The following is an 18415-nucleotide window of genomic DNA, read 5'->3' as shown; positions in this document are numbered from 1 at the left end:
CGGTCAAAACAGCAGCACCACGCCTCCATTCTTAAAGCCGCCGCGCTCTTGAATGGCTGTCAAAACCATAACCTACAAAACAGGAGGCATTATTTATTTTGAATAATTCTAAATCATCATTTGCTGCCACTAAATAACCAAAGAAGCAACCTAGTGATGCAAAGGCATACATATTACATGTGACTGCAAACAGAAATGTTGTTTCCACTGCAAAATGTTCTGCAGCTTTCATGTTTGGCATTGAAATAGGGTATCACAGTTTCCTAAACATAAAGAAAAGGTCCTGCTTTCCTAGCTGCCAAGCATTTATCCCCCTGAAATATGAAGAAACACTATGACTAGCTGCATTTTGATCTCCTCACAGCCTGTAATCCCTAATTAATTGCAATTTCTGGGCACCCACTTTGACCCTTGGCTCAAAAGTGGACATCAACACTTATTTTACAGGTTTGAGAATGAAAACAAACCAGACTGTAATGTTTGTGCTGAGAGAGTGATATATGTTCTCAGTAAGAAGTGAAAGGTCAGTAAACAGGTCTGAGCATGAGGGAGAGGAGTGATTAAGGTGGCCTGAAATAAACCCCTGGAAAGAGAAAGGTTTTTGTCTTTGTGAAGTCTTAGATCTTTCACACAGATGGATAAACTGGAGCCTGAAATCTGTGTGATGGTCGCCAGGAAGAAGTGTTAAGGTCATGTTTTGTGTCTGGCAAGTCACCAAAGCATAATCAGAGCCATGTTTTCTGTCAACACATCAAGCCTGTATAATTCCACAAGATGCAACAACAGCCCAGATAGTAATAGCAAGCTTTTTACAGAATGATTCAAAGAACCACAGCATCACAAGTGCTCAAAAACTTGTAATAATTACAAAAAGGATGTGGAAATGAAGGTAGTTTTAATACCTTAGCCATGCAACTGATTATCAGTCTGGACATAATTTTTTAGTCTCTTTGACACTAACTATTGTTTTTTGTGTGTATTTCAACATGCAAAGTAATGCAGTTACATTGATTTAAATGTTATATATAACATTTAAATGAGACACTTAGATTAAAAAGACTAACGGCACAATTAATATAGATACAGTAAAGACGAGTGTCTCCCAAAAACTTGTATGATTCCTCTGTGAAAGTATCATGAGGTGAAAGAAAGACATAGTTTTTGAAGAGGACCATCTTGTTTCACACAGATTATATAAATGTGGGCACCTAATGAAAATATTACTTCAGTACAATTTAGAATAATAAAGAAAACAAAAGGAAAATAGTCAAAAGTTAAATCTGTGACTACTTATATATATTTATAACTACTTATTCTTTCCGTCTCTAAACTACCGCCCACACAGGTGACAAGGGGGAAGCGATTCATGTGAGTGTTTCTACTGGCGACCTGTCCAGGGCCTGCTTTTTGCCCAATGGCAGCTGGGATAGGCTCCAGCCCCCCCACGACCCTGAATTAGATTAAGCAGTTATAGAAAATGGATGGATGAGCGTTTCCAAACAGAGGCAAATATCATTCTCAAATGTTTCTTTTGACAAACCACAAAGTTTTCTTAAGAAAGAAGAAGAGTGGGTGGATAGTGAATTTACCAGCAGAACTTTCAGCCATTGGGACGTGGGTTTGCAGCCCAGATTTGCAAGAAAAAGTAAAAGAGGACCATTTCACCACATGTCCAATATGTTGTAGCTTCCCAATCCAGAGTTACAAATTGTGAAATGACAATGTTTTGGTTGACAAATGCTTCGGAAAGGACAGAGTCTCGTCACATGTTAGGAACTGCAACCAGTGAGTATTAACCAGCGATATCCATAACAATGTACAGTTTACTAAACCTGCCCATGTACTTTTAACACCTAATCATAACCATTACCAGGTGGAAGTTTTTTTCCAATCATTTAGACAGCAACTGAAAGAAGTGACAGGCTCCCAATAGCCATCATTGTGAATGTTAGGTTTCAAAATGAAAGTAGGAAAAGAGCTGCATTGTTTGGAATTCCCCAAATGCCTTTGTTCTATTAGGCCAAAACAAGCGCCAACGTTCTTATTATCCTCCTCTGTCACATGTCTTAGTAAGGTTTAGGGCTGTTGAGGTCATTGCATCTCTAAATTCTGTCTGGACTCAAGAAACAGGTGATAGCCTCCATAATGTAACTGTAAATATTCATACAAAGCTTGTGAGTTCATAACTTAACTGTGCATGGTTTCACTTGCTTTCAAGAGTGAAAGAAATTAGCCACAGTAGGTGGGCATCCATCTCTCAGGGGTAGAAAGACAGAGTGAAGCTGTCCAGTGGCTCAGCGGTTTGGCCTGTCAAAGCTGCAATGACATTATCCAGTGGAAGCAAGTGATTTAACCCTGAGGAGAAAAGCAAGAAATAGGCCTCGATTAATCTCCTCAATTTGCAAAACTGGAGGTGGGGGAGTCAAATCTATAATCCAGATCGGATAGTATATCATAGGGGAGTGAGATTCATGTCAGATAATGACAGTCAGTAACTTTAGCCTTTGGCTTTTTGCACAAACTCCAAATTGAGAGAATTCATACACACAAGTATATATTTTCTTCATGTTATGCTTCAGATTGTGCCAGAAATAAGATCAGACTTAATTAACCTATTGTTTGGAACACAAATATATGACATGTAATGTTATATAATCAGCCCACCATGTCACAGAAAGCGCTGTCTTTTGTGACGCCACCACAAATTAAGTACTTTTCCAGTAAACCCAATAAGTCAGACTCTGTGTCCAAAGCTCAGAGGTAGTTGTTCCAGGTTTTACACTGACCTCAAAGAGACCAGTGGAGGACAGATCGAGGCGCAGACTTTGTTAAAGCACACTTGACATACTTTTAACCATATGTTTAGAAGACTTAAAAACCACTGGGCTCCTCTATCCTGCAAGTAAAAGTCCAGAGGGACGACTCGAGCACAGCTCAAACCATTCTAATAATGTGAAACTGTCGCGCCTGATGCAGAAAGCCAAGACTAACAGATTCAGTTACAGGAGGATTCTCTGAGCGTCCGTCAGACAGGAGCCAGGTTGTTGCGAGACACTTTTGATTTGACAGAGCTGCAGATGTGAAAGATCCAGTTGACACCTCGATTTCTCAGGGGTGTCTGGGAGAACACAGTGCTGTTAACTGAATTCACATATGTCCACTAACAACGCACACACGTACTAGACAAGCTAACATATCTCTTAGCATATTGCCAAAGAAATGTGGGTAAAAATGCGGCAATAATGAAAAAAAGGTTTATGTATCCAACCTTGTATTTCAAAACTCATTAAGATCAGTTTACTTGACTTTTCTTCTAAAAAGCATTTCTCAAATCCTGTCTGTCATCAAGGTTTTAAGAGGCGTGGGCTATTGGACGGGTCCAATAAAGATCCTATTAAGCATCATTACGGGAAGTTTATTAGTGGGTTTTTTTGGAACTTTATCCATATCATAGACAAGTGGCCAAATATCTTTGCCTCTACTGTTTTTATTTGACCATCTTTTATTTTTCCCCACTTCTGAATCCCACAACTTCATTTCAAAATACTAGTAAAGCACTTTAATACCAGTTCAGAATCTGGAAAAGTTTTTCTAAACACAATGCCACAAAACTATACAAGTACAAAGAAAACACAATCATATTTCTGCCAAGGCTGGTTCAAAAGGCAAAGAGGTGACATTGTAGTTGCTAGAAACACAATATAAAACAAAAAATGCAGCTTAGATTACAACAAAATGAATTCCTCTATCTTCACTTACTTATTTTTGGACATTAATTAGAGCATAAATGATCATGAATGTTCTAAAGTCACATGATTTTTATATTGTCTTCACAGAACATTTGCATCACACTGCGGGTATCAGCTGCATGACGTGGTGACTCTCAGGATGCAGGCACTCTTGTCACATCCACCTTTGAGGATGAAATGCTTTGGTGCCCTTGAATGTGGGACACCAAATTGGCTGACTAACAAATCAGCTGAATAAATAATGTAAACGTTCAGTCTGAGCACCACAAATTGCACCACTCAATTACACATATGATAGTCGATAAAAGGAAGTTTTTCAAGGAGAGTGACTTCATGCATACCAGATGATGAGTTTGCTTTTTTTTTGTTGAGCATTCACAGACCTACAGTATTTCTTCAGAGTTGCATTTACGTCAGTTTTCAAAGATTGTATGGAGACAAACATGTGGAGCAGTTCTCTAGAAAAAGAAACTGAATTCATTTGAATGCCACATGTTATGCTGCACTTCCCGACAAACAAACAAGCCAGTCATAACCTTATTTTATTTGAATAACTATTCTGGAATGAGTAATTTTTTCATTCTCATCAGATGGTGCTTCAATTCAAACCAGAGGCAGTTCTGTTCTGTTTTGAAAAACAAAAGACACAATTTAAGTCACTCCAGACAAAAGAGTCTGTTTGAGTTTACCCAGATGACATCTTAAACTTTGAAAACATCAGTGTGTTTTTACCAGAGCAGCAGACTATAGTCAAGAAATCCTACTTCCCCCGAAGACACTCCAAACCAATGCTCTGAAACGTTCCCAGTCTAGTCTAACCGGTGACCGAGAATATAAACAGCTGTGAGTGAAAACAAAAGTCAACATCAACTGAAAATGAAAACAAGAATAAGTCTGAGAATTACTAATAATCTGCCATTAAATGTCCAGACGGGTCCAGGTTTAAGAATAAGTGTGATGTAAATATTGTTTACCATGTTCAATGTTTCAGAAGTGGAGATCACGACCTGGTTGATGTAAAGTTAGAACATGTCTTAATGTCTCTCCTGAGTTACAACTGTGACAAACAATAGTTAGAAGACATGGTTTCTAGAGTTATTACAATACCTAACATGATCAGATAAGTGAAACACCGCTGCTGATTTGCAGGATAGCTGACATTTTCATTTTAACCATGTAGAGCCGATTGTATCACACATTACCACAGTAACTCTCTCAACTAGTGGCAACTAGCCCTGACACATCCAGTCACAGCCTTGGTGGTAGTCTCATGCTTCTCTTGCTTGTGATGCTATTGGCTGTACGTACTCTGGTTGAAACTCCCTGATTCAAAAAGTATAGAATGAGCTTTTTTCTTCCTAATTTGTACTGCAAAGATTAAAAGAATCCATGATATATTTGCAGCACTGGCTGAAATCAAATGTGGATCATAACTTTTATCATACATTCACATGTGTTAATGGCAATGAGTTTTTTTTGGCAAAAAAGGAGGACGTAACTTTGACAGCAATTCTATGAACAAATGACAACTTTCCTTAGGTTGACGGGGAGGTGAAGCAGACTCACCAGTTTGGGACAATAATTTTTCCATCTCCTTGTTTTCCATTTACTTTTCAGTCCAGTTCACTTTCTGTTTCACTCTCTGCTCAGTTTTTAGTTAGAGTGAAACACCCAAATATAAGATACCAAAACAAGATGGAATCCAAAATAAAACGTCCATCAAGCATTCGTCTTCCAGGCGGTGTCATGCACTTGATGCATCTGGATCATTTAGAGTTGTCAAACAACCACAAACAGCTCAACACATGCTGCTATAAAGTTATAAACACAATCTCTGTCATTGCAGAGGATACAGAGGTTAACAATTTGAAAAACTGAATGGCTGAAGAACAACTTTTGCCTTCCTGTTTCTCTTCACCTGACATGACTTGGTTGTTCCTTGTAACACAACACAGACTCCCTCTCCTTCAGTGAACTGCACGGTCTGCTGTTTTTTGTCATGACATACATGATTAGTACACACACACAGCACAAAGTGTGTTATTTTCATCCACAGTGTAACCTCTCTCAGGTGGGAGGTGAAAGATAGGACGATAATGTGCAGCTCAATGAACTCTCCACTCAAACTCTCGGATATTTATTTCCACCCTGGATGGATGCAGAGACATTTGTATGTGTCCTCCCTCATTCTACTTCCTCTTCTTACTTTCAACTTCTCATTTTCCCTATATTGCCTCTCCTCCCTTTATACACTTTGATGTCTTCTATATAAAACCTAAGAATCAATAAGATACTACTCTCAACTATTTCTGCCTCCTGTGATTAGTTCCCTTTCATTTCTTGGCTGTCATCAAAGCCTCCAGACATCTGTCTCTTCCTGCATCTTGGCTGTCGACCAGCAGGCCTGTTATCTTCCCTAGGTTATAGAGAAACAGATTGCATTTGTATATGAGTATCTATGTGACTTTAAAAGCAGTGTCACCAGAACACCATTACATGGATACTAAATCAGGCAGATATATCAATTCCTGGCAACACCTAGTAAAGAGATGGCCCTAGTATCTAGTCACTGTGGTCTGATTGATTGTGACACACTGCTGCTGATCAATGTTGCATGTTGTGATGGAAATATCCTCAATGAACTGTCCTCATGTCTATTTGTTCCACAGATGTTCAAAGTTATGAAAAAAACAGTCTGTAGGACTTTAGAGTTTTATGTAACCAAAAGCCCAAGCAATAATATGCTTATCAAAATAGATATCTACATGGTAAAGCATTTAATACAACACCAGGGTTTTCATTATGAATCCAATCCAACTTTGCTTCACTTTTCAATAACACAAATCGTTTGGAAGCGGCGATGCGAGCATGGATTGGCTCTCGCATCACGAGGTTGGCCGGGGGGCAACAGTGACATAACATGGCTTATTGTGTGAGGAATGGAATGCAGCAACAGTAACAGTCCTGAATGGGACTTCAAAGCCGGACGAGTTCAGCACTGGGTATTTCATTGTAATACTACCAGGAGAGGAATTTGGATCCTAGAATCTTCCATGGAAGCAGGGACTCTCTGGAGCTATAGGGGCTCTTCCCACTCAGCTCGTTACAGTTTTACAGAGAGCAGCCCCACAATTCTTACATAACACTATGCCTGTGAGTGTGTGTGTGTGCTGAAGCATCACCTGGACTTGGTTTGAGCTGGGAAGTGGATTTGGACAGAACATTCCTGGCTCCAGCCCATCAAATTGAAAAAAAGGTGGATTTATTGTGGTCAATTTCCAATACGTTACAATTCCTTAGTGACAACATTTCTCATTCCAGCTGCAAATGCTCCTTTAGTGCTCTTTTAACCCCATCTCTCATTCCATTTATATTCTCTCCATTCCCTTCCCTATCCCTTCTCTCCTGCAAATCATACATTTATGAATAAAACTGTGCATAACAGATGACCTGATTTAAAAAGGGCATTAAATTAAAGATAAGTTTTGTAAGCGATGTTTCTTTTTTTATTACCATTTTTTGCAGATTCAGAATAAGAAAAAAAGAAAATGAGCTACAAGCAAAAATGTGGCCACCCTCCCTTTCAGCTGTTTTCTGGTGATTTTCTAACATTTTTCCAACAAAAGCCTCTAATCCTGTGAGATTCTCAGACCGTCTTGCATACACTGTTCATTTGAGATGCCCTCAGATTTATGATCATGCTTTGTTTGAAGGACTGTGAGGACCACAACAAAAAACAGCTTGTGCCTCTTTAAGTTGCTAATTGTAGATTTTGAGGTGTGCATCGTGTGGTAAAAATATCCTGTTTTTGTCTTTAGCTTTTCTTCCAGAATTTGCTGCTATTTGAATAAATCCACTGTGCTCCTAAAATGTTGCACATGACACCTAGAGCTAAATAAGAAGCCCAAAGCACTATTGATCCACCCCGGTGTTTGACAGCCGGGGAGACATTCTTTTAATGAGATCCTGCCCCGCCCCTTTTTTTCTCTAAACATTCATACAGTCTTCTTTATGTTGTAACATAAAGTGGGCCAAACTGATGTTGTCGTACTGAAAATGAGAACATTAAGTAATTGCTGCTAGAGGTGGTTCTTTAGGCGGTTGAATCACGGGGTGTACATAGTTCTATCACACGCTGGCTTAGTTTTTGTTAGATAATGTTACAGTGTTTATGCTATATGTTGTTGTTAATCTGAGGTTGTGTTTAAGTCTTGTTAAGACTTGTTAAGGGACAAAAAAATGTGATATGTCCTGATACATTAAATGTTATGATTGAAAAAAGTGTTTTTTTCTATAGACATTTTTCACTCATGTAACAATCCACAGTACAAGAAATTTGGCCCAAACCTTTACTTGTCACTGTACATTTACATTACACACTCATTCTGCCTGTTGCTCTCTGTCCTTCAAGCTCTTGACAGCTGAGAAGTCAAGATGTGGGTTCTCTCAAACCCAAGTTTGTACTATTTATACTGTGTAGTTAGAGTGGTTAGCTCTAAGTTCAGAGATCCAGGTTTTGAAGGGAGGATTAAATCCACCCACTTTCCCCGCTGCCGAGCACCTCGAGGCCAGCAGGACCGCCCAGCCCTGTGTCTGCCCACTCTCCAAGCTCCTGACCGCACGCAGCTGGGGTGGATAGATGGAGTGGGTGGAAGGAACGGACAGAAAGGAGTCACTTGACAAGCATGTAATGCACGGGACGTTTAGAAAAATACAGAACAACAGCCATACTGATGTGTTTTTTCTCATTTCTTTACTTGTGTGTACACAAATGTCAGAAGAGTTGAGAAAGAAAAATGAATAACTTTAGAAAATGCTTAGCTGTTATTTACACAGATGTCTCATGATGGATTCTGGTGGTTTAAAGTCAGAGAAAAGAGGCTCACTGGGCTGCAGTCAATGAAAACTCTTGACATAATGTCCATTATGCAATGATGGCCTAAAAATTTCCCCCTTTGCTAAAAATGCCAGGCACGAGAGCTGCTATAAAAGGAAAAGGTATGCATCATATTTTCCAGGCAAATGGATTAGTTGTACTTGTCGGAAATCGTTTAAGTACTTTGAAAAGTTTTCATCAAGCTGCTATCTAGAGATCATCAAAGAAAGCTCAGAGCACAATATTTACAGAGAGAAGGGACTGTTATCCAAGATAATCCTCATAAGCTGAGGCAGTCACTGCAAAGCAAAGACGCAGATTGAGCTGATGTGTTGAAATGTGCCAACTCTGGATGTTGTTATGTTTCAGATAACTAAGCATTTTAAAGAATCAATTTAGCTTTTCTTTTCCTTTAAATAATCAGAAGATGAGAAAGAACTGCTTTTCTGTGAAGTTTTCATTCTACTCTGTACTTTACATTCAGCTTGCGTCATGGAAAGAGCACATGATAGTTTGCCTGAAGTCGAAAAGAACTAATTTAGAAACATTTATAAATAAATCATGCAAAAGCTTATGCTTCGCTGCTTCACATCTCCTTAATTGTTCTTCATACTGACGGAAAAACAAACATGCTGATGGATCCAAGAAACGCTGTCACCCTGTCCCTGACTTTTTGTTCATCCCCACATCCATCCCACAATAATGCTGGTCCTTTTGTCTTGAATGCTCATATACAGTATTTCAGGAATGCAGACTGAAGTCTGATATGCCGGGGCCTAGGAAGCATAACAGAGGGCAGAAGCCTCAGAGAATAACACATAACCAAAGCCCTAAAGAATTCCCTTGGAAACAGCTACTGACCAGAAGACGGTGCAGTGGAAGGGAGGGCAGGAGAGCTACTGAAACCCCAGACTTAAATAGCATGGACTCCACTGCTGGTGACTGCCTCACATAGACACTCAGCGCTTTGGTTTGTGCTGTTTCTGGCCACAACTGAAACTGGATAAAAATACAATGCCTTTATGCTGAAAGACATATTCAAACATTCACACTATATAACCAGTTTTTCCAAAAATGTTGGCACACTGTGTCAAGTGTAGCTGAATAAAAGTTGCTGGAACAGCTTTGCATGAAGAAAAAAATAAGAAATTGAAAACGAAATACCAGACAGATTAAATTAGTTTAAATGACAACAGGTCTGTGACAGGACTGAGCATAAAAAGCATCTCAAAGAGGCTCAGTGTTGCAGAAATAAAGATGAGGAGGGGCTAACTGTGAGGGAATAATATTTCTTAACGTAATCATTACAACACTATTACAGCCGTATGATTCTGTAATAAAAGTCCTGCGTCTAAACTGGCTTGTCTGCAGTCATCCACAGAAAACAACTGCTGAGCAGCTTAAATTCTAAAATTCAGTAAGATTCAGATAGCCTTGTGGGATTTTTTTGTTCCTGCAGGCTATAATAATTATGTTCAAATAACATGCAACTTTTCATAGTTGTGAGAGCAACTGAATGTAAAGTATAAAGTAGTGCCCCTTTATGTGACAGTGGCATTTTAGTCCCGAGTATGGTGTTTTTAGCCCTAGTTTGCATGTGATGTCAACCAGGAATTGACAAGAATGTTGTAATTTTTTTGACTGAATGTCACCCAGACGTAAAAAAATCCAGGTGTTGAACTTGTGTGCCATGGTTGAAAGCCCTGATCAACTGCTGCACGTTCAATTGCTTTTTAAAAGAACACTGCATCAGAGTAAAGAATGACGCTTGCTCTGAAGTAGAAATTATCATATGAACCATATTTCCCTGCTGAACTTGTTCCACTTTCAAACATCTTTCAACAATTATTCTCCTTAGTTCTCAGAGGCTTGGACAGGCCTTTTAGAAGTTATTCTGTTTACTGGGGAAAATATGAAATTGCAGTTAATATTGTTATTATATGAATATATATTAGTATATTATCTTTTTAGAGTCAAGCACATGTATATGGGTTCAAATGTGGATATCAGATATTCACATCTAGACTGAAAAATGTGTAAGTGTGTAATTCCAAGGGAAATAGACATACTGATAAGTTTTTATTGCATTTATTGCATTATTGCAACTTTGTCTAATCAGCTTGTAAGAAAACTGTATATACTCATGTTGTGTTAACTGCTCTTCTGCTGCCTCCAGCCATGTGTATGTGCAGCTGTAAAGTTAGAATTCATTTAAAAGTGTCTCGCTGAGTAGTACTGATATGGGAAGATATGTTACAAGGATAAAAAAATAAAAAACTTTGCATTATTTCTTTGTTTAACTTTTTAACCAATATGAAAACAGTCAATTATTTATTATCATAAAGTTAATGTAATCAGCATTATTCTACCTCTTTTAGATTTTATTTTACATTTTAAATTGTGAGCATGAGTCAATTATTACTATGTGACTGACTAAGATCAATAAGAAAGCATGTTTTAGCTGGTTCGGAAATCTCATGATTCATCAGGAATGCGTGTTGTTGTCAAAGTGTTGGTACACAGTTATTGTTTCCAACATGTTGACATTTTTAAGACTAGTGGTGACGCAGTTAAAATGGGATACACACACCCTACATGCAGACTTACATGTGTAGGTTATTGCATGCACTGATCCATACCACCACAGCAATTATATGCACCCTGTTACCATCATTCCCTCCCTGACTGTTACTGTGAAAGTACACTGACGTTAAAAAGCAACCTTTCCCAGGCTGACTCGATATAGCAAAGTGGTGTCTACAGATGTTCCTCTGTCCACATTCAATGTCGATGTATCTGATACTTTTACACCATGTTCTGAGCTTCAAAGCACAATTTCCCATCCACCACTGTGTACTAACATAGATACATAGATATATACATAGAGATATATACATATCTCTCTCTCTCATATATATATGTATGCACATATGATATCACTCTGTGGTTTATAGTACAGGCAAGATACAGCACAGTCCCTTGCAGCAGATGCTTGCCTCTAATCGGTCCTTTGATTAAAGGAGCATCTTGGCATTCTACCACTAAGCTTCTGTGGCCAACGTCAGACAAAACTGGGCCAACACACATACACGAGCACACAGAGTCCCATATCATCCTGTGGAATGTATCCAACTTCAACCACTAAGTCGCTGAGAGGCAGCTACTTAACTGGAGCATCATCCTCTCATTTAGTCTATAATAATGGCAAAGAAAAATACAAACAACTCTGAAAGAAATACTGAGATGCCTTCTTCAGAGAATGATTAACCAGAAGTTGTTAAAGGTGCAGTGTTTCCTTCTCAGCAAATGTAGACATGCATGAAGAGATACAGTGAAACATGATTACTCCCTCAAACAGCTTGTGTGCTTCTGGGGTTTGGTTGTCAGGCTACTGTTGTTGTTGTAAGCAAGCAGTGGCAAGTACCGCTAATGTCTGATTTACTTCTGTGCATCTAATGAATGAGGTTGGGTTTTATAACAAGCACTAAAGCTGGCTAATAGAGAAGGAAGAAAACATTTTTCAATTAATTGATTTCATGCAGGAGTAATGTGATGTTATCATAGGTGACATTTTCTTGGAAACAGTCAGATTTAAGGCATTTCACCTTCTTAATTTTTTTCATTGCTGTGACTTCATACCACATTGGATTCTGTTGTGACAGCGCACACATTACACTGGTTTACCAGGTCATCCTGCAATCACCCAGACAAACTCACATCCACCAACCAAACAATTTGTCTAAAGCATGCTGCTTGAACTCCCAGACTAAGGCTGTCTGACATCGAGCACACCTTTTTGATTAACTGCCAGGACAGCGCTTCAAGACAAAGGTTTTGAATGCTGGCAAGGATGACTGAAAAAACTGGTTCCCTTCTTCACATGCTTTTGCCTTTAAGCTTTAACAAGTTTAGAAATGTACTTGGTAGAAGAAAGACGTTTCAGCCTTTCTCTGTATCAAAACAACACTCTTCACTGTATCTCACTCCTTTCTGAGTAGGTGAGGCATGTATTTATGTGACTGTGTGTGTGTGTGCTCACATGCATACACATGTATAATTATCATCCATGGCAACAATGACATTGTGACACCTTTGCGCTTGTCACTGTCATTTGATCTTCCTGTGAACCCAATACAGGAAATGTAAAATATGAAAGTGAAGAACACTGTCAGGACTGTGGGAGAAATAGCTTTTAACTGTTTCACTTTGCCAACCTGAGGTATTGAGTGTGCATACATACAAAACTTCAAATCATTTCAGACAGGGAGAGAGTGTTCCTTGTTTGTTGACTGTATAAAAGTCTTGAATGCAGATTTGAAGTCCATTTCCGTGCGTCAGACTCCTGCAGTGTCTGCTCCTTTGGGGAGAAACCACAGCTATGTCAGCTTAAGCTAGAGACAACACATGGACCAAAACAGGATATTAAAAAAACCAAGTTCACAGCTCTCTAAAAGTCCTAGTCCAGCTTTAGTTGGTGTTTACTGCATTCAGTGTTCTGTTGAGTAAACAGATTTAACTCCACTGTATTCTGTTTCATATAAATAGGACATGGTTTTTGCATTCTCCCGACCCATGAAAAGGGTGAGCTCTTTGCAGAGGTATCGTGTGTATTTGGAAAAGCTCTCTGCTGATAAGTCATTTAATTCGTGGGAAAGTAAAACTTCCGCTTCCTTTTCTCTGAAAACCCGTGGATTGACAGGATTTCCACACAGAGCAGGTCTTTGTCATGTGATAGACATCATGACAAATACCAACACTGATAAAACAAAGATTATAATCAAAGAAAAGCTACCCAGCTCCTTTTGTATCATCATTCTGTAATGATCCATACACTGCGATAATCCATTTGATCTCACAGGTTCATATTGTGAACCAGGTTATAAATGAAAGCTTCAATTTCTGTCAGTCTTTATTTATAAGGCATAAGCATATCAAAGTAAAACTAAATTGAATCTTGTGCTGGCAGAGGTCCAGTCTGGCTGTGCTTAATATCAGTCCTATAAGTCATAGTCCTTTTGAAGCTGTCTCACAGGTTGCAAGCACCTGATAACAAGGTTTTTGCTCTTTCATGCGTGGCTTAATGCTACCTCTTGCCAGATGACTGACGATGCTTTGTACAGCGTTTCCCATGAACAGCATCACGTCAGTAGTAGTCTTTTCAAAGGCTATACTTGGACCTATTGAAACACTGTGAATGTATATTGAAACATATGCAAACACAAATGTAAATCCAGTATATAGGACACAAACAGAGTTTGTGCAATTCTAACGTCCTTGGAAGTCAATATTTGGTGTGAGCACCTTTATTCTTCAACATAATCTGAACCATCTTAGACAAGCTTTCTGTCATTTCTTTAAGAAGTCTTCAGGAATAGTTCTCCAGGCTTCTTGAAGGACATCCCAAAGCTCTTCTTTGGATGTCGGCTGCCTTTTGATCCGTTCTCTGTCAGATGCTTCCACACTGCTTCAATAATGTTGAGGTCCGGGCTCTGGGGAGGATTCATCCCTCCATAAGACCTGTTACCACTGATTTTCAGTCCACTTTTTGTGTCATTTGGCATAGCTCAGCCTTTTCTCCCTGTTTCCCTTCCTTAAGAATGGCTTCTTGACAGCCACCCTTCCATAGAGACCATTTCTGATGAGGCTTGGGCCAACAGTAGATGGGTCAGCTGAAGGTCCAGATGCATCTCTCAGGTCCTGCATCAGGCCTTTGCTGGATTTTTCCAGATTGTAGATAGTTTTTATAGGCTTGCTACTGTTTCTTTCGTCCTCCACTTGTCCAGTTTCCGGGACACACTGCACGCCATGCTAATTTGTTCCAATGTGTAGACAACACTGGTTCACCCCACAAGTTGGATCCCTTTTTATGCTTGAATGATTCATAGGTCAGTGTTAAGTGGCTTCATAAACAAACAAATTAAAGAGAAAGACACATTCCTGATTGGTCAGGTACAAGGACTGGACTGAAAAAAGTGAAAAAGCAGAAAAAGAAAAACTTTGAAGGAAGCCTGGAGAACTACTGCTCAAGACCACGTTAAAAGGTTAGAAGAAAGTTTGACTCCTTTGAAGAAAATGGGAAGAAATGAGGGGTGGGTCAACATTTTCGCAAAGTACTGTGTAACATGCATAATCATGCTCATTACAGAACTCTCGAAGAAGATTCAAATAAGAAATGTTTTATGTGGGACTAATGAATGCACTGTAACAAATATTCTGGACCTCACCATGAAACCAGGCAGGCTGACTGGTGGGCAGTTAGAGGCTATATTTGGAGGAAAATATGCATAACCTGAAATTGGAGACACAGTCAAAGCTACCATCTCTCCAACGCACCCTCACTCTCCCAAACATAAGATATATGTTGCTTTATAAATAAACTGATGACAAGTTTCTTTAAGAAAGATAATATGGGGCTTTTACCCTGATAGGTTCAGGTTATTTACTTTTTTATGACCATCAAAAGCATACAATGCAATGAAACAAATAGGCCAAGTCTTTTTCAACAACAGGGATAAAAGTTTACCTGCAAAGTGCCTCATCTGCATGTGCAATAAAGTACTTGTGTATGAACTTGAGCTCAATTTAAAGTTCATCAACTTTTCTGCATTTCACTGGGATTATCTTTGCACTCCTTGTCACCTCCCATGCTCCGCGTAACAGAAAAGAAAATGCTGCAGTCTCATCTCTCATTTCCCATTTCAACACTGGTTTCTTTACTATTTCATTTCTAAAACACAGCATTTGGTTTGTTGACTTTTATTGAAATTTGTTGAATGCGTTCATCTGCAACTTCTAGCTTTGATTTTGTTTATTTAAACTTTTTTAGAAGCTTTTTTTTCAAATATCGATCCTGTTCTCTGAATCAGGTAGGTGTGGTAGCAGCTATTTGGCATGAGCAATGTCCTCTAAAATGTGGGGAGTGCCAGCAGTGCAGAATATTACTCTGCCAATATGTCCTCTGAATAAGCCTCTGAACCTGTGGTGACCTCTTTTGAACATGTAACATATTCTTTGTGGAAAGGAACAAACATCGCTGCAAAGAAGAAAAACTACTGATCCAGGTTTTACATATATTCACTTTTCCTCTTCTACACTTGAGTATCTTTTGTGCTACTTTACACGTAATTTCAGTAGTTTCCAGGGGGAAATATAGAATCCTCCACTTTATATCAGAATTTGACAGTTTTTGTGTTTTTGAAGATGAAAATTTCACTCAGTGGATGGTATAGTCTAAACTAGTTTAAAATCTTTTTGGACTTTACATTGCTCACAAAGTGGGTAGTCAGCTCACTTTTTTTTTTATTTCTGACTAACTGTCATCATTAATTGCAGAATTTATTCTTGTAAAATTTCTTTCATTCTTCTGGTTTCATTCAAAAGAAAACCTTCAATGAGCCAATATTTCACATCGTTGCATAGGTCATCTAATTTAGGAAAAAATAACTGAATAATGCACCACTGTATCCCTAAACATTTCTTAACTGGCTCTGTTACGTCAGCAAGCATTTGAAGGAAAGGGTTATTCATTTCGGGGGAAATATCATGGTAGAAATAGACGATCTTTGTCCGGGGACGGCCGTCACCTGGCAACCACATACAACAAACCACTACCTGCGTGCTAACACTAGCTAGGAAGCTAAAACGAGCTATCCTGAGAAGTTATTTATTTCTGACGGAAATGGTGAAACAGACGATACAGATATTTGGTCGCATTAAACCCACGAAGAAAACTGTGGCGGTGAGTGGGTAATATAAATAGTAGTTTAACACGATAGACAGGGTGTTTATCATCTAGCTGTTTTTGGCAGTAATTATATAGTAAGTCCTCCCAGAACATGTGAGCTTATCATCCTCTAGAATCTAGACTTTTCTCAGAAGCCATTTTAACATTGAATAATAGTAAAAACCAGAAAGGGGAAAACACTATTCAGACACTACAACGTACGTCTACATTTGTGCTGCTTTTTCCCCACACCTGTCATAACCCTTTCACTGATTGAGATTTGTGTGTTTCTTACTTGTTAGCTATGCCTTTGATAATGATGCCCCCCTCCCCCATTAAGTGTTCCAATAAATCATTCAGATGAACAAGAATTTACAATAGAGTGTCAGGGCTCTGGAACAGGAACTGGCACACCTGAAAGGAATGCAGTCGTTAACATTTTAAATGAATGTTTTCGGTTACACCTGTGCTTTCCTGCTTTAACTTGTCAAAATTTTCTACTATGAAAAAGAATGTGTTGTCACCAACTTCATCTCCGTGCAGGAGCTAGTCTAAAAAATCATATTTCACCAGAAAGAAACAGCCATATTAAGAAATAACCATATTAACCAACCTACGAGGGACTACCTTTAAAATACACACATGCCCCCACAATCAACTGTGATCAGGCCCATGAAGGCCCTATTAATCTGACACACATGTAAAGATGTCAGTTCCTATCAGGAACAGCTGTGACAAGGTATTTTGGGCTAACTGAAGGTCATTTATTAGTCTGAGTATTGCAGCTGACGGGGGGAAAAAACAAAACCATATTAAGGGTTTTTGTTGCACTTTAGCTTTAGCTTACAATTTCAACTGAAACGAAATGAGCATAGCTTCCTCCTAGGGGCTTTTCAAGGTTTGGCACACATCTCTGGGAAAATAAAAAAAACCGTGCATGCAGGGTGACAGTGAAAAACAGTCCAGTCATTCAGGTCTTATCTTTTATTCCTGAAACCCTGGGGACTTGTAATTGCATCAGTTTCCATTGGAAACATATGCCAAAACACATGTTGAAGCTCAGAAACAGAGAAAGGGGGTGTTTAGGCTGACCCAGCCAACCTCACTTTAAATGTTATCCAGCGCTAGAGCTCAGTTGATATTGGTTTAATGTTGTGCAGTTTTTCTTGTTTCCCCTGAGGCATTGCTTTGGCTTGACTCTGCAGAGCTTGCCTGCACTGTGCGCTGAACCTGATTGCATCTTCTGTTCTGTTGCTTTCCACAGGATATGTGCTCCATAAACTCCATCTCTTCATTTTGGAGCTTGCAGTACCCAAACCACAAGTGTTCAAACGTATATTTTAAACCAAACGTGATATATGGACTCAGTGTTTAAGTTGGTCTGCATGTATGGTACCACATACAATAACAGCATACAAATATAGTGTAGGGTACTCTTTCATAACAGTACATTAATACTTATGTGGCTGCTCTGAAATACTCCCCAAATATCATCTTGTGGCAAATTGGCTTTCTGTACTTAGCAGCTATTTACCTTGTGCTGAAAGGACTAACTCTGCTGTTGTCTCTGGCTCCCTCAGGTGTACTCTGTGGACAATGAGGAACAGGCAGGTGCATCTCTGGAGTTTGTTGTGCCCAGGGACCTGGCTGATGGCTTTGTTAACAATAAAAGGGAATGCTACAAGTTCAGGTAGAGTCTGAGAGATGTTTGTCGCTATAAAGCTTTTCATTGCTTCATTTCCCAAATGAACAGTCAATTTTGTTCTGAGTAAATTTAACTGTCTGTTTGCAGACTAATCTCTGATTGGTTCTGTTTTATAAAAACATCTACATTTTTTTAACTGTAATTGAAATTGGATCTAAAAGATATATAACTGTAACTGTGGTTCTTCTGTGAATAGAAGCAAATCTGAGTTGAGTGAAAAATGTAGAGGATGCCCACCTCAAGATTAGTTTAGGAAGCTAAATTAAGGCAGATGATTTTCTTCTGCACTTTATTTGACTCATGCTAAACTCTGAAAGAGCGGTTTAACTGTAAAAAGCTTGAATAAATAAAGACAACACTTT

The 18415-nt window shown here is 38.9% G+C and overlaps 1 protein-coding gene across 1 annotated transcript in view; it reads left to right on the top strand.

The window, feature by feature from the left end:
* Positions 1-16303: 16303 nt before the first annotated feature.
* The window catches only part of kif6 (kinesin family member 6), a 62483-nt gene continuing 60371 nt past the window's right edge, over positions 16304-18415 (top strand). The window contains exons 1-2 of the mRNA XM_072364814.1: positions 16304-16363; positions 17929-18038. Coding sequence (XP_072220915.1) covers positions 16304-16363; positions 17929-18038 — 170 coding nt within the window. The remainder of the gene's footprint in view (positions 16364-17928; positions 18039-18415) is intronic.

This window comes from Leuresthes tenuis, unplaced genomic scaffold, assembly GCF_036924035.1.
Source record: "Leuresthes tenuis unplaced genomic scaffold, fLeuTen1.0.hap1 SCAF_15, whole genome shotgun sequence".
In the NCBI taxonomy this organism is placed as follows: domain Eukaryota; kingdom Metazoa; phylum Chordata; class Actinopteri; order Atheriniformes; family Atherinopsidae; genus Leuresthes; species Leuresthes tenuis.
This window is presented reverse-complemented; position numbering and strand designations above follow the sequence as displayed.